Source organism: Dendropsophus ebraccatus, chromosome 4 (genome assembly GCF_027789765.1).
Source record: "Dendropsophus ebraccatus isolate aDenEbr1 chromosome 4, aDenEbr1.pat, whole genome shotgun sequence".
NCBI lineage: Eukaryota > Metazoa > Chordata > Amphibia > Anura > Hylidae > Dendropsophus > Dendropsophus ebraccatus.
This window is the reverse complement of record NC_091457.1, coordinates 99,781,737-99,797,755: the sequence shown is the minus strand read 5'-3', so window position 1 is coordinate 99,797,755 and position 16,019 is coordinate 99,781,737. Positions and strand designations below refer to the sequence as shown.

The window sequence follows — 16,019 nt, the reverse complement described above, 5'->3', positions numbered from 1 at the left end:
GCTGCATCCACTGCACACACAGTAAAAGCTGCTTTATATACAGTATTCCTTTATTCACTCAGAAGTTGTAACAGGCTTATGTAGGACATTAGGGAGAAGCTGCTGAACCAGTGTGATAAATAACTCTACTGGTATCTGACCGGCCATTTATGAAGGAGTCTGAGTCGATCCTGATAAAATTCATGAGTCGGAGCTGCGGCTTCTTTCAGTCTAATGATATGCCACCTCTTAAAAGGTAAAGTCCAGGCAAAATAATATTAATGTAAGATATGTTAGTGCCCAACAAAAGGTATGGAAATTACTAATAGACACTTATTATGGGAAACACACCTATAGTGCATTTTTTTTCCTGCACTTACTACTGCATGGAGTGTTCAGGTCTCTGTAAAGTTGGTGATGTCACGTCACAAACTGCAAACTACTGCGGCAGTGGTGGGACAGACTGGAGCGGCAGCAGTTATGGTGGTGCATTCCCTTTAAGGGTTATCTGATCACAGTGTATAAATATATAAATAGACAATACAAAGATCTTTCTATACCCAGCCCTACAACCTTGACATTGAGACACCTTCTAAATTTAGAGGAAAGAAGGTTTCACCATCACCCCATACAGGGATTATATTTTACTGTAAGAGCAGTGAGACCATGGAACTTTGACACACAAAGTTGTGATGACTGACTCTTGACAAATTTAGGGTACAAGTTATGGGTACGAGATTGCTGAGAATAGGATATTGATGCAGAGATTTGTTCTGATGCCATATTTGGAGTCTGCCTCATAAGGGAGAAGTGGGCTTTGCTTTCCTCTGGACCAATAGGGAAGTGTTATAGATTGAACTTTGAATTTTTTTTTTTAGCCATGTAAGTTATATATCACTGTAAGTTATATAAAACTGTTAGTTTTGTAGCAATCTGGCATTTCTATTTTGGTAGAAAAAAATAATTTTGCATCCTGGGAGAAGGGAAGAATGTTGTGCAGTATCTCCTGTTAGTCACTATTGAATTGGGTCCTGCACATATGCTAAGATATAATGGCAGATATCATCTGCAGGAACTCAGTTAATATCGGAGTCAGAAGACGGGAATCTAACTATGTCCCCCCAATTCCATCAGAAGGCACACTGCTCTAAAAGGTGACCCATAGTGCTTCAGCCTAGGTGTAAGGAGGTGAATGTTTACCGCATCACAACTCCCAGAAATTTGGTCAGGAACAAGGGTGACTGTACACATGTAAATCTGCTGAGACCATGAACCCTGGCACAGTGATGTCAGGCCGTCCCGACCCACGTGACTTCCATACAGAGATCATGCGTAGCACTGTTCCTTTTGTAACCAGAGTTTAAAGATAGCAGTAAATACAGGAGCAAGAATCAGACTACCGGTGGTGAGCACAAACTCTGACAAGATGGACTTTATTGAAAGCAGTACATTCAGATCTTTAAGACTCCCTCATCCCCTTGAGTTCAGAACCCTGTCTAAATTATGAAAAACAACGAGGTCCAGGATGAAAACTTCCATGTACAGGCCTGCTGAGGTGCAACTACTACTACATGGGTTGAGAAAAGCAGCAGACATCATCCAGGTACCTGCAGTCTACCTCTCAACCAGAAGAATTCCCCATTCACACATGGATAAGACAGAGTGCTGCTCATGGAGGTGGCAAGACTAGACACCAGGGATCTGGGACAGTTCTAAGTGCTTAATACAGTGGACATGGGATGGAAACCTCTCTGCACACCAGTCAGGGTGTCAGGGAGATCATGTCTGGAGAGGAGATCCTTCTTCCTCACTTGGTGACCTGGTGGATGGCATTAGCGAGATAACCAACATTTCCTGATGTGACACCGGCAACAGAGATGCGGCCATCTTTGGTCATGTAGATTGAGAACTCCTTAGTAAGGCGTTCCACCTTAGGGAAAAAAAACACAACAATATAAGTCTCCAGGTTCTATAAAAGACTGCCGTCACACTCAGCAGTTTTTGATCCAAAGCCAGAAGTGGATCCAGCAGGAAGCAAAATTATATTTTGAATCCAATCTTAGTTTTCACTCAAAAACTGCTGTGGTGAGTTTCTCTACTTAGAGAAGAAAAAGCAAAACAGGAACCTCACTTGTATCTTTACCATTTGTCAGGCCTTTTTTCTATGCAATGGTTTAGGACTTGGAAGTGGAGGCTCTCTGCGCCCTCCACAATTATCTGAAGTGGCTAGAGGTGACCTGGCTCAGGGAGCGCATTAACTTTAAAAAGCTGAATAACTCTCTTGCAGATTGTGATTCTAAATCACTGATAGCTGTCAGTGACATGCTCTGGCCAAATACTTCTTACATCTGATTGTTTGTCCCAGCATATCAGAGTAAAAGTGGCCACACACCTTCAATAACTGACAGCCGAACCATCAGTTCTCTCTCCTGCCCACCCTCCCCATACACAGGAAGGTTCGGCACAGCCAAGTGTCCCTTCTATGGTGAAGTATAAGCTGTGGCGAGAGTGCCCTTGCTGCAGCCCATGGGTCAGGTGGAGATTTTCCATCAAGCACATCTGTCAGTGGTCATTCAGAAGAGCCCCATACACCTTAGATTAACAGCCAAACCCATTGCAAACAGCGAGTACAGACGACTATAGTCTAGGGTGAAAAAGAGTGAAGAAGAAAAAAAAAAAAACAGACACGTAGGCTTGAATTCTAGGGCAGAATTTTTACTGTTTACCTTAGATGACAGTCTAATGCAACAAATCCTGTCAAATTACAACGATGTAGTTTTCCCTACAGGATAACCTATTGATGTAACAATCTAACCACTGTCACTTGTAGAGGTTACTTGTAATGCCTCGATGCTTTCCTCCTTACCTGTTCTGGGCGTAAGCCAGTGAAGCAGAACATGCCAATCTGGTCAGAAATGTGCTGCCAGCTGTGAATTGAGCCTTCTTTCTTCAGGTTGGACACCAGCTGCTCACGCATGCTAATAATACGGTTGGCCATTCCCTTCACCTCCTGCACCCTACAGAGATATTAACATTTTTAAAGAGGGTTGAAAAATGGAGTCTCCTACAGTAGTGCTTGTTATCCTAATTACCACTCGCTGCGGAGGTCAGGCTGGGTCAAGATGGTAGCCGCTATCCTGGCTCCATTAAGTGGTGGGTTAGAGTACATGGGACGAATGAGGATCTTCAACTGAGACTCTACCCTCTTGGCTTCTTCAGCATCACTGCAGACTACTGTGAAAGCTCCAACACGTTCACCTGGAACAGGAGACACACACTGGTCACAAGCAAAGATACGGTTATTGAATCACAGAATAAATAGCCAGCTGCACACCAGCCCATGTTGCTGCTGAAATGGTCCTCACCATACAATCCCATGTTTTTTGCATATGATTGGGATACGACCACATTAAGACCTTCCTGGATAAAGTGACGCACTGCCCAGGCATCTTTATCAAAGTCTCCACTGGCAAAACCTTGGTAAGCCATGTCAAAGAATGGGAAGAGGCGGCGGCTCTAAAATTAAACAATGAGATAATAAGTGATGTCCCCTGCTAAGGTAACATGCACTTCACATACAATGTGTGCCTATAGTATGGGACTATCAAATATGACACATAAATTACACTAGAAATGGAACATTTAGAGTAGCACCTTGACCACAGCAGCCAGCTCCTTCCACTGCTCCTTCTTGGGGTCAACGCCGGTGGGGTTGTGGGCGCAGGCATGGAACAGGATGATGCTCTGTTCTGGGACTTTCTAAAAATAGAAAGTTAGGATTAATGCTTAAGTGAAAGTTACAGAGAGCTTAACAGAGGTGTGCCATATGGCAAAACATAAGGGAAGGGGGAAGCAAACTATAAAACCACCTACAGTGAAGTCTAGCAGTCACTTACTGATATATCATCCAGAGCACCAGCAAAATCAAATCCACACGTCTTGGGATCATAATATCGGTAACCTTTAAGCTCCATTCCAGCGTCACGGAATATTGGGGTATGGTTGCCCCACGATGGTTTTGGAAGATACACGTCACGACTAAACTTGTAGAATCTTTGCTGTGAAGAACAAAAGTAAGACAACGAAATCGTATCATCTCAAGTGACATCTGGAGTCCCAGCAACTAATGTTATGAATCTGGCAAAGCCCCAATTCCTGCACAGGAGTAGTTCTATTGTCTTGCTGAAGTTGTGTAACTGCCATATGCAGTCTGAATTTTCTTCACACTTAGGGGCCTATTCCACCGAGCAATAATCGGACGATTATCGCTCAGGGGATTAGAGAAAACGATCAGCCGACAATTATCGTGTCATCGGCTGATCGTTTATTTAGGTCCAAACCTAAAATCATCGGTCACCCAACGCGCATCGCTTCGTGGAATAGCGGTGGGCGGCAGGTGACCGACGATTTGAGAAGCAGCATACATTACCTAACAGGGCTTCTTCTCCGCTCAGTCTTCCTCCCGGGTCCCGCAGCACACCATCAGTGCGGCCTGACTGAGCTTTCAGACCGCTCAGCCAATCACAGGCCGGGACGGCTCAGTCAGGCCGCTCCGGGGTCGATGCTGCGCCACAGGACCCGGGGAGGAAGACGGAGCGGAGGAGAAGCCCTACTAGGTAATGTATGGGCATCGGTAACAATGTCCCTGAGGCCCTTGCTAAACGATCGGGCCGTGGAATAGGCCCTTACTCAGGTGCTTTAGCAATGGTGAATAAAAACACTCCCGTTTACGTTTATAGACAGCAAACTTCTACATAGACAGTCCTACTGAGCTCTGGGTTAGTTCCAATGTACCAGTATGCAGCTACTGCTAAAAGCGATAGCTGCATAAAGGGCCTATTACACGGGTCGTCAGGGCTCTCAGCGCTCGTTTGCTCCTCGTTCCCCGCTCGCTGGCGCCGCTATTCAACGCGGCTGCAGCGAGCGGGTGAGTGCGGGAGGGGGCGGCGGGGAGCTGCCCGGGTGATCGCTAGATCGCCCGGGCAGCACATAGGATATAGCAGCGTCTGCTGCCGACGCTCCTATTCAACGGAGCGACGGCAGCAGATCGCTGCTATATCAGTCGCTTGTTTTTCAACATGTTGAAAAACAAGCGACTGCAACGATCAGCCGACATGAACGATGTCGGCTGATCGTTGCACTCTATTCCACAGGACGATTATCGTCCGTAGCGGGTCGAAGGGTAAAACACTGGTACTCACCTGCCACCGATTCCTTGTCAGAAACAGACACTGCTGCTGAACGCTTCATTTTCTCCAATCTTAAGGCCCTAATACACAAAGCTATTATCGGCTGTTCTTGGCCAATTACTGACTGTTTCGGCTGATAACTGCTTGGCGTAATAGATGCGAAAAGTCACAATAAGCTGACCTGCACAATGTTGGCTGATCGTGATCTTTCAACATGCTGAAACAAAACAATCAGTGATGGTCTTCTGCTCACTACTTTGTGTAATAGGAGCAACGGCAGCAGCCAGCCAGCCGCTCTCTCCTATGGGCCTCACGACGATCCAAAGATCCTCTGGGCAGCCCCCCTGCGCAATGTTTGTGCGCAAACAGATGGGCAGGGATCGTTGGCAGGTGTGCACCAAACTCCTTAAAGCAACTCTGTACCCACAATTTGACCCCCCCCCCCCCCCAAACCGCTTGTACCTTTGGATAGCTGCTATTAATCCAAGATCTGTCCTGGGGTCTGTTTGGCAGGTGATGCAGTTATTGTACTAAAAAAAAAACTTTTAAACTTTCAGCCCTGTGCCCAATGGCTGTGGCCTAGATTGTGTGTGCATTAGGCTGGCACACCCTCTCTGTCCCTCCTCCCCACCCTCTATCATTAGGAATGCTCCAGGCAGATTGCCTCCTATTCCCCACCTGTCGCAGCCCGTCACATGGGCTGGATCGTTAAGGCACCTGTGCAATGTTCAGCATGGAGAAAATGTTCTAGTGGCATTCCTAATGATGAAGAGGGTGGGGAGGAGGGACGGAGGGGTGGTGCAAAGTTAGGGCACAGATATTCTAAGCCACGCCCATTGGGCACAGGGCTGCAACTTTAAAAGTAGTTTTTTAGGACAATCACCTGCCGAACGGACCCCAGGACAGATCTTGGATTAAAAGCAGCTATCCGAAGGTATAAGTGGTTTGAGGGGGGGTCAGATTGTGGGTACAGAGTCGCTTTAAAGGCTAGTTCACACAGATTAAAACTGACATGTCAATTCTTCCTAGTGGAGAGAAGAGGTTTGCGGGCCCTCCCATAGACTTCCTGTATGACACGGAGTGTGGCCCGATTCCATGGCAGAGTTCCGCTGCAGAATTCCGCCAGTTTTACTCCATGTGAACTGGCCCTAAAGCTTTTATCCAGCCTCAACACAACCTGTGGTATAGGCAATACAAACTGGCTGCAGGTATAGGTCCAGTACAAGGTGTGATCTTGTGGTCACCAGATAAGCAGCGTTAAGGAACACTGGTTTAGAAGTCAGGAACCTTTATGTCAGAAAGTACATGGAAAATCTCTATGGGTCACTTGGACTGTTACTGAGCAAGTATTTGGAAATTTATTTTAAATTGGCACTGTTTCTATGTGTGTTTTTGCTTACAAAATGTTGTAAAAAAATTCAATAAAAAATTCTCATTAAAAAAAAAAAAAAAAAAAAAAAAAAAAAAGAGAAAAACTGGTCCCAGCCACAGCAAACTCACCAGGAAGCTTCCGCCAACTCGCAGGGATCCTGTTCCTGAGATGGTCTGTACAGTAACATACTGAGAGGAACAAGAGAGAATCTCAGGAAACATCAACAAGTCATCATTCACATTATTCTTGTATCTTTCTGCATACTCACTCGTCCACTCTGGATGACTTCAGAGTTATCACCCAGTGCCAGCTGAGCTGACGCCCGGGCAAATTCTGCCAGTCCACCTATGGGAAGGTATTCCTTATCAAGGTTCTTAGCTGCCATCTGTGCCTCAGCCTAAGAAAGAAGACAAAGTCAGGATAGGGACACAGACAGCACATGATGAGATTTTACCTGCCACACAGACAAAACTATTGAGGCAGCTAATACAGTCCGGATTTACGATGCTGGCAGCTGCTGCAGAACATTGTCTAAACCAACTGCATCAAAGAAATTATGTAACGGTGTTTGAAGTCACTGTGACTTTTCACACAACACTTCATTCACTGGGATAGCTAATACCAACCCCAATAGAAAACAAAATCACACAAAAATATAAGTATAATATAAATACCACATCATAGAGCAGAAAATAGCCACACAAAGCTTCATTTACTGGGGTAGCTAATACCAACCCCAATAGAAAGAAAAAAACTATACAAAAATACTATAAATCTAATATTAATACTGCATGAGGGTGGGTTCACATTGAGGAATTCTCGCGGATAAACTCTGTGGAATTCCGCCGGCTGTACCCGCTCAAGGACGCGCGCCTTTCCGCCTGCTCCATAGACACCATTCTATGAGCCGGCTGATTCCGCATTCCGCCAAGAGAACTGACATGTCAATTCTTTCGGCAGAATCAGCCAGCCCATAGAATGGTGTCTATGGAGCAGGCGGAAAGGCGCACGTCCGTGAGCACGTACAGCCGGCGGAATTCCGCAGAGTTTATCCGCAAGAATTCCTCAATGTGAACCCACCCTAACAGAGCATAAATTTTGAAGACCAGAAGTAAGGTTCAAATGCATCGCTATGAGAGTAGCACCTCAGGCAGCATGCCTCCCCTCCCCACCACCAGCCTGTCCCGCCTCTGCAGCTCATCACCTCCCTACCACCAGGCTCTCAGGTTATTGCAGAGTATCATAGGTCAGTTTCTGCAATTGTTTTCCAACTTCAAATCAAAGATCAGGTAAATAGTTTTATGGCCCAAAAAAAAAAAAAAAAAAGGAAAGGATCAAAGTAGAAGAAACATCAGCTCCCACCTACCTGCTGGAATTAAACCATATACAGATGTACAGACATCTCCCTCCCCCATATAATTACTCCAAGATTAGTCTAGGGAGTTGGGCCTAGGTATCTCATGAACAAGTCACATGCACAGCATGTGTATGGTCAGTAGACTGCCTGAGCATATAAATACCCTGCATAACCCCAAATGCTGCAACCTCTCGGTGCTAGCAAACACCAGTCAGCCAATGTTGGTGCCAAATAGTAACTTATTACATAGTACATGAAATTGCATGGGCATATAAAAAAAAAAAAAAAAAAAAAAAAAAAAAAAAAGGAGGTACAATATGATAGCAAACCGCAGCACAAAGCAGCTTCCTGGGCCCTGGTGACAGCGCAGACATGAACAGGCAGAGTATTTATATACTGTAGTCTACATGTCCCTGCATGAGCAGCAGCTGCTACACACACACACAGGCCTCCACCCAGGACTTGGCTATGTAAAGCCGTCAGGTTCCGATTATGAGGTGCATGGCACAGGGCAGGCGGCTGCTGCTCACCTTTCGTACGCTGCCGAGGACATAAGGCTTTCCATTGTCGTCCCGATATGCCCCGACACCCAAATTCATCTTCTTAGGATTGGTGTCTCTCTTGAAAGCTTCTGTCACACCAAGAATGGGGTCAGGTGGGCCCATCTCAACATGAGACCACCAGGAGCTAGAAGGACAACAAGCAGAAGGTTATTCAGAACACAACTGACAATGCATGAGCCTAACATCACTCCTCTGTGACCTGCCACCAGATCCCCCTGACACTCTGGTACTTGAGGCCCTGCTCCTTCACATGCTCTGCTGCAGGTTTTTTGTCCTGGGGTTTCAGGGCTGGTGGCGGTGTCGGTCACTATGGACTCATTTTCAGCTGGGGTTAGTGTGGACAGTAGTGTGGTGAGACATAAACCAGCGCACATTTTACTACAAGTCACCATGGTTTTGCACTGTAATTATCGGAAGTGCTTTTTTTTTTTTTTAAGGTCAAATTCTTTCCCATGAATTGCTGCAATCTTTGCAGTCAGCGTTTTTGCAACGTAACATGCGGTTTTGCAGCGTAGCACACGACTGTGGATCCTGGTTTGGCTACAGCTCTTGGTATAGGACATGGCTTGTCTTTCGTCTGGAATGAGCGGAGATTTCCCACTGTGTGACAGATGGAGCTGTGTATAATGTCAGGGACACACAAGGTGATCTATAAACAGAATCCAGCAGGAAGGGGCGACAGAACTCAGATGGAACTACCGGCCTGCTGCTCCTCACAAGACAGACACTGATCTACAGTCACACACGAGGATCCTCACTATCCTGAATGGAGTGGCCTACTTTAACAGTTGCAGTTGTTAAATGTGCAGTGACTGGCAAAAATAGAACTTTACTGGGGACAGACGTGAGCAGTGTAAACTTTTCAAGTCACAACAAATCGATTGTGCCAAAATTGGTGACTTTTCTATGTCAAGACATACGTAAAACGATGATATATCCCCACCCCTCCTTAATTGTTGATTAAAGGTAAACTGTCAGCTGCAATTCATGTTCCAAGGAGACACATGGTACCTTTCATATATATGGCTGTGCTTCCAGAATGTAGAAAAACTATTTTATTCTATAGTACAAAGCTCATGAAAATCTGCAGGCTGGAATGTCTTGCGTCTCCCCCCCTTCTCAGTGCCCGACTGGCACCTGGAAGCTGGAGTCCCAAGCACGGTCAGGTATGGGGGGTGGGGGAGGTGAGTAATCAGGTGTTACACCCTAGTGGATGTCAGGAGCTCTGGAAAGCCCCTTTGACATATCTTACTATAGACTAAAAGCATTTTTCTATAATCTATAATTACATAACAAGCGAACAATGCCAGTCTGAAAAGAGGCGAGGGCAGTGCCAGTCCCACAAGAGGAGTTCAAGGTGCATCTAATAAATTGTTGCTAACATATCCAACAATGCAGCCGTGGGATGAGAAAACTGCATTCTTGGGAGGACACTAAGGTGTTCATAATACATCTCGAGGTAGGTAGAATAGTCCTTAGTAATAGATACTACGCTGGCATATAACCACAGTCCTTATGGTAGATATCTGGAATCAAACAGAATTGAAAGAGGCTGTGTCTACCTATAGCCCCAGGAGGATTGAAAGTAGATCAACCTAAGGAGTTTTTGCCACTGTCTACCCAGAGATTTTATGGCATGTATCAAAGACTCCATCCCAAAACTGCACCAGTTTGTCGCACACCCCCAACCACACGTGGACCATAATGTCTCTCTCCTTTTCACAACTCAAACATGTATCAAGCACTTTCGGAACGTAGAGTGCAATTTTGACGAAACCCGATACCAACGGGGGAGTATTTTATAGGCCTAACCCCCTTTTCTCTGGCAGGATTCACTAAGAGGCGCACGCCTCTTAGTGGATGCGGCCGGCCGAGCGCCCGAATCTGCACCCAGCGTACAAAATCTACACCTGCTTCCAGCAGGTGTAGGTTTTGATCATGATTTACACCTGCGAGGCTTAAATCATGATAAATGAGGTACGGGAGGAGGACACACCTCCTCCCTGCCTTGTCTCGCCTCCCCAAGCTCCCCCAGCCTGCCCATCAGGCGAGCGGGGTGTACAGGAGGCGTACACCAGGGAGAAGGGGCAAATCTGCACCTTCTCCCTGGTGTATGCCTTGGGAGTACCTTTCATAAATGTCCCCCCATATGTTTAGACAGACAGAGGGTCTATAGCTGTAAAGATCTCTCCCACACGTTCCAGAACCCAGGGGCCTCCCCAGCACCATCTTGTTAAAGGTGGCTATACTGTAGGGAGATGGCATGTGTGGGACCATCAAAAATAAAGACTAAAGGAAGCAGGCATAGACTTAAAAAAAGGTTGGAAGGTGAAAGGTTGGTTTGTCACTAGCCTTCCAGATTAAGGCTGTGTTCACACAATGTATATGTTGTATAAATCACGGCCATTGTTGCAATTTGCAACAACGACCATGATTTATACAACACATACTTGGATTGGAATGAATGGAATCCCAGCCGGAACGTATACACATAGTATATGCTCTGGCTGGGATTCCATCTGGCCGTACGAAAAACTGACATGTCAGTTTTCTGCAGCCGCTATTCATTGAATAGTGGCTGCAGAGATCCTGTCAGTTTACACAATGGAGCTTGGGGCTCCAGTCACACACTACATTGTTTGCAGCGGTGAATTCGGTTGCGGGCACACATCTGAATTCAGCAGTAGTGAAGATCATCAGGCGGGGATGATCTTCAGTAACACCAGCCGTTCTGTGATCTGGCCAGGTCACAGAAAGGCCAGTGTTATACACCATGTGAACATGGCCTAAGAGCGCATCCTTAGCGCACCCAGGAGGAAATTCTGCAGATAGCAATTGACGCTGTAGGTAGCAGAGGGCTCCAACAACCTGAACAGGACTATGCCTATGAAGGAAATTTGGGGCTGTGGAGCAGTGTACAGCTCAAACCACCATAAAGAACTATAGAATTCATCAATAAAGAATTTTGGATCTCCAAGTGACTAATTAACTTTGTAGAAGTTTCTGAGTGAAATCGATATCTGGACACTTGAGAAAATCTGGAAATCGCATGGATTGTGGACATTATTTTAATGGATTTCAATGCAGTTGCACAGAAAATGTAACAAAATGTTGCAATATACATTGGAGGACATTTGTGCTGCTCCATTGTATCAGATCAGACGCTGTAAAACAGCAGCCATTGTTTGACATGGCTGTTTGCAGTGTCACAAAACAGCCGCTGTTTAACGAGTTCCTCCGTCTGATACTGCATTATCAGCAGGAGGAACATTATTTCAAGCCCCTTGTAAACTGCTAACTGTATTGTTGTGTCTGAGAATCAACAAACCATTGATTGGCATGCACGCTACGGGCGGCATGACAGCCACGCAGTGTGTGAACTGTCAATTCTCTGCGGCCGTTGTTTCCACACACATCATTTATTTGTAAAGGAGTTGTAGAACAACTGTTGCATGCTACATAGTGTGAACAACAGCCGTTGTTCTATTGAAACCAATGTGAATGAATGCTGAAAACTAGAGATGTATTTTTCCCATTCATTTACATTGTGTGAACACAGCCTGAGGTTTCCCTCACAAGTTTCTAAAGGAAAACTAATGTCACAAACCTGCCATAATACAGGAACCTATTGCCTACTGGGGGGGGGGGCATCTCTCATCCATTATGGTTCCCTTTCTCCTCCAATAAAGGTCCACACTTCATCTGTATTTCACCCCCATCTCCAGCACTGGGGAGTCTACCTCTCCTCATCCAGCCCTGGCGGACCACACCACCTCATCCAGACATACCTCATCTGTAGCACTGGGGGGCCCACACCACCTCATCCAGCCATACCTCATCTGTTGCACTGGGGGGTCCCACACCACCTCATCTGTTGTGGTGTGGGACCCCCCCAGTGCCTCATCTGTTGCACTGGGGGGGGGGGTCCCACACCACCTCATCTGTGGCACTGGGGGGGTCCCACACCACCTCATCTGTTGCACTGGGGGGGTCCCACACCACCTCATCTGTTGCACTGGGGGGGGCCCACACCACCTCACCTGTAGCACTGGGGGCCCACACCACCTTAACCAGCCATACCTCATCTGTAGCACTGGGGGGTCCCACACCACCTCATCCAGCCATACCTCATCTGTAGCACTGGGGGGTCCCACACCACCTCATCCAGCCATACCTCATCTGTAGCACTGGGGACCCACACCACCTCATCCAGCCATACCTCATCTGTAGCACTGGGGGCCAACACCACCTCATCCAGCCATACCTCATCTGTAGCACTGGGGGCCAACACCTCCTCCAGCCATACCTCATCTGTAGCACTGGGGGCCAACACCTCCTCCTCATCCAGCCATACCTCATCTGTAGCACTGGGGGCCAACACCTCCTCCTCATCCAGCCATACCTCATCTGTAGCACTGGGGGCCAACACCTCCTCCTCATCCAGCCATACCTCATCTGTAGCACTGGGGGCCAACACCTCCTTCTCATCCAGCCCTGGCCTCACATGTAGCATTGGGGGCCCACACCACCTCATCCAGCCATACCTCATCTGTAGCACTGGGGGCCCACACCACCTCATCCAGCCATACCTCATCTGTAGCACTGGTGGCCAACACCTCCAGCACTGATGTCAACCAGTCCCCATCCTTATAGTTTGCAGTAAATGAAAAGACCACTTTAGACATTGGGTGTCCACAACTCCTCATCCAGTCCCTATCCTTAGCATGGGGGGGGGGGGGGGGGGTGTTACACCTCTACATCAAGGCCCAGCTCCCACCAACACTGGGGGGTTCACTCTTCAGTCAGTCCCCAGCATATCTTCAATGAAGCTCCACACCACCTCACCCATTCCCCTTCTCCATTTCCTTACTCGGTGTCCACACAACCTCATCCATTCCCCACTGTTTCACCTCATCGAGGGTTCACACTCTCATCCATTCCCCTACCTTGTCCCCTTACTGGAGGGGCACACGTCATCCATTACCCTACCTTAGTGGGGGGTCCACATTTCCTCATCCAGTCATTGGCCCTCTTCCCCAGCACTAGGGGTCCACAACCCCTCATCTAGTCCAGGTTCCCATATCCTGAAGTAGGCGTCCTACATGTATTCTTACTCTTAGGAAACAGATCTAGCCACTTCATGACCAGACACTAGAAATCAAAGTGGTGTATGAGGGACTCCATTTCCTGTGTAGTGATCACATCACAAAATTTTCCAGGTTTGTCTGCGTGACTGAACCCAAACACTCAGCACCCAAGTATTCAAATCCCAGTGACTGGAGAAATTGGATGCCACCCTAGGGCTGCCAGGAAAGCGTGTACTGACTATGGCCGTATCCATGTTTTCCAGGACTTCCTCGAGTGGCATCAGACTTCTCCAGACGTCGGGAGCTGAATGCCGAGTATTTGGGTTCAGCCACACGGACGAACCCAGACAATTTTCTGGCGCTCACTCATTACTAATCCTGTGCAGTGATTTAACCCCTGATGATGAGGCATGACAGTGACCTTGAAACACCCTTGTCATCTGGCTGCTGTTAGGATGGGGGTGCAGAATCACAATTTACCTAGAACAGCTGCACAGCTGAGCTGCTGCCTATGGCCTGGCAGTGAAGGGGTTACACCAGCCCATTCCACTCATCATTAGCTGTATAACAATTACTTATAAGTGAAAACTAAGGTGACTATGAGCACAAGAAACAGCTGGGACCTAGTGTGCAGTAGATGCTGCATAGTGGTTACTAAGAGGAAGAAGAGTGTGAGCTCATGGGCCAAGCTGCACCGTGACCTCTGCTATACATGACTGTCACCAACCCTGCGACCCTTGGCACCCAGTAATGTAGCTGCAGTGCCCTCCACCACAGAGTGCAAGCTCCTGAGCTCAGCCCATCCTGCCAAGGTCTAGATCAGGGCACAAGGACGTGCCACACTGCCAGCTCCACAGTGCATGGGGTGAGCGCACATATCGCGTGCAAGGAAAGTGTCAGCTCCTCGGCCCAGGCATCAGCGCCTTCCCTTCCCCGGCAGGACACAGAGGCCCTTACCTGGCTCGGCTCTGCACGGCCCCCAGGCAGGGCTGGAAGCGGGAAACCCCGGCCAACATACTAGACTTCAGGAGAGCCATGACACCAGGTGGAGAGAGAAGGACGACTGACAGAGGCCGGGTATTACAGGGTGACATCACAGAAAGCACGCCCCCTGCCAGACAGACAGCTTCACAGCGACCCCTGCAGGAGAGGAGGGAGAAGAACGAGACACAGTAACACAGCGCCACCTGCAGGACAGGAGGACGGAAAACAGAAGAGCACATGGTACGGTCCACAGACACAAGGTGCGCCATCTGGCGGAAAGAACTGAAGAGCGCAGTGTTTCACGATCCACATACACAGAAACACAGCGCCACCTGGTGTTAAGGATGAAGAACTGAAGAGCGCAGTGTACCAATCCACAGACACAGTGGCACAGCCCCACTTGGCGGGGAGAAGGGAGAACAACTGGAGAGTGCTCTAAACGGGTCCACAGGCAAAGACCTCCAAGTACAGATTCCTTTAATAAGGTCACAAGTATGACAGCAAGATTTTTCTCTGGTTTAGTATATTTATAGTCTATATTTAATGTTGTAGTCTAAATCAAGTAAATGTACAAATCCTTAAAGAGAAATTGTCAGCTATTAAAAACATCCGAAATGGCTTATATAGCTATATAGTTATGTAAGCGGGGTGACTAGCCATACCTGTATTATAGCTGCCTGAAGCCGCAATCACCTTACTGTTGCTCTGGAGTGTCATAGAGGAGTGGCCAGGACAGTGAAGCTCACTGAAGTGCCCTCACCACACCTATAAGATGCTTCAGAGAGGCAGTAAAAACAACTACCCAGGCATAGTCATAGGCCCCACCAAGCCTGCCCCACCTCCCCAACCCACTGTAGCTATGGCAGCACTAGCGTGGCGTTCATAGTACAGGATAGATAATGTCATGATGCCCTGATTTGTGCAAAATTGCCATAAAAAAACAGTGAATCATGCAAATCATGGCGGAAGTGTAGCCAGGAGACCGTGCACCACTGAAAGTATAAGTCTTTTTGGGTGGTCATGGGCCCCCCAGGAGCTCAGGGCTCCGGGCTGCTATCCGAAACGCCCCTTTTATATTCCACTACTGCAACTACCATAAAGGTGTGAAACGTCTCACGGCTCACATAGCTATGTAACCATGTAACCAGTTTGGGATGTATGTTATAGCTGACAGTTTTCTTTTAAACTATGCCATATACATGTTTTTCTTCTTTTTCTTCTTACACCTAGGTAAAACTGTCTCTATCAGGTGTCACAGTTAAATGCTGTGCCCTACTCCAGCCACTAGGTGTCACACTCATGCCAACTCATGCTGCTCCAGTCTGTCCCACCGCTGCATCAGGAGTCGGCAGTTGATGTGATATGATGTCACCAACTTTACAGAGACCTGAACACGCCATGCTGTAGTAAATGCAGAGAAAATGCACTATAGGCGTGTTTCCCATAATAAGTGTCTATTAGTAATTTTCATAACTTTTGTTGGGCAAT

At 47.3% G+C, this 16,019-nt stretch overlaps 1 protein-coding gene across 1 annotated transcript; it reads right to left on the bottom strand.

Moving 5' to 3' along the window:
* Positions 1 to 1,396: 1,396 nt before the first annotated feature.
* On the bottom strand, positions 1,397 to 14,633 carry GOT2 (glutamic-oxaloacetic transaminase 2). Its single transcript, XM_069966391.1, has 10 exons — positions 14,505 to 14,633; positions 8,428 to 8,584; positions 6,809 to 6,937; positions 6,669 to 6,728; positions 3,876 to 4,037; positions 3,634 to 3,738; positions 3,345 to 3,495; positions 3,072 to 3,237; positions 2,846 to 2,996; positions 1,397 to 1,909 (listed from the first exon to the last, which is right to left on the bottom strand). The coding sequence occupies exons 1-10, from the start codon at positions 14,582 to 14,584 to the stop codon at positions 1,787 to 1,789; spliced, it is 1,284 nt and encodes a 427-aa protein (XP_069822492.1). The 5' UTR covers positions 14,585 to 14,633; the 3' UTR covers positions 1,397 to 1,786.
* Between the last annotated feature and the right edge of the window lie 1,386 nt (positions 14,634 to 16,019).

Coding starts and splice junctions, on each gene's coding strand:
- GOT2 (XM_069966391.1), bottom strand. CDS start 14,584: ATGGCTCTCCTGAAGTCTAGTATGTTGGCCGGGGTTTCCCGCTTCCAG. Junction 3,739..3,875: donor GTGCTCTGGATGATATATCA/GTAAGTGACTGC, acceptor TTCTATTTTTAG/AAAGTCCCAGAACAGAGCAT. Junction 1,910..2,845: donor CTGGCTTACGCCCAGAACAG/GTAAGGAGGAAA, acceptor TTTTTCCCTAAG/GTGGAACGCCTTACTAAGGA.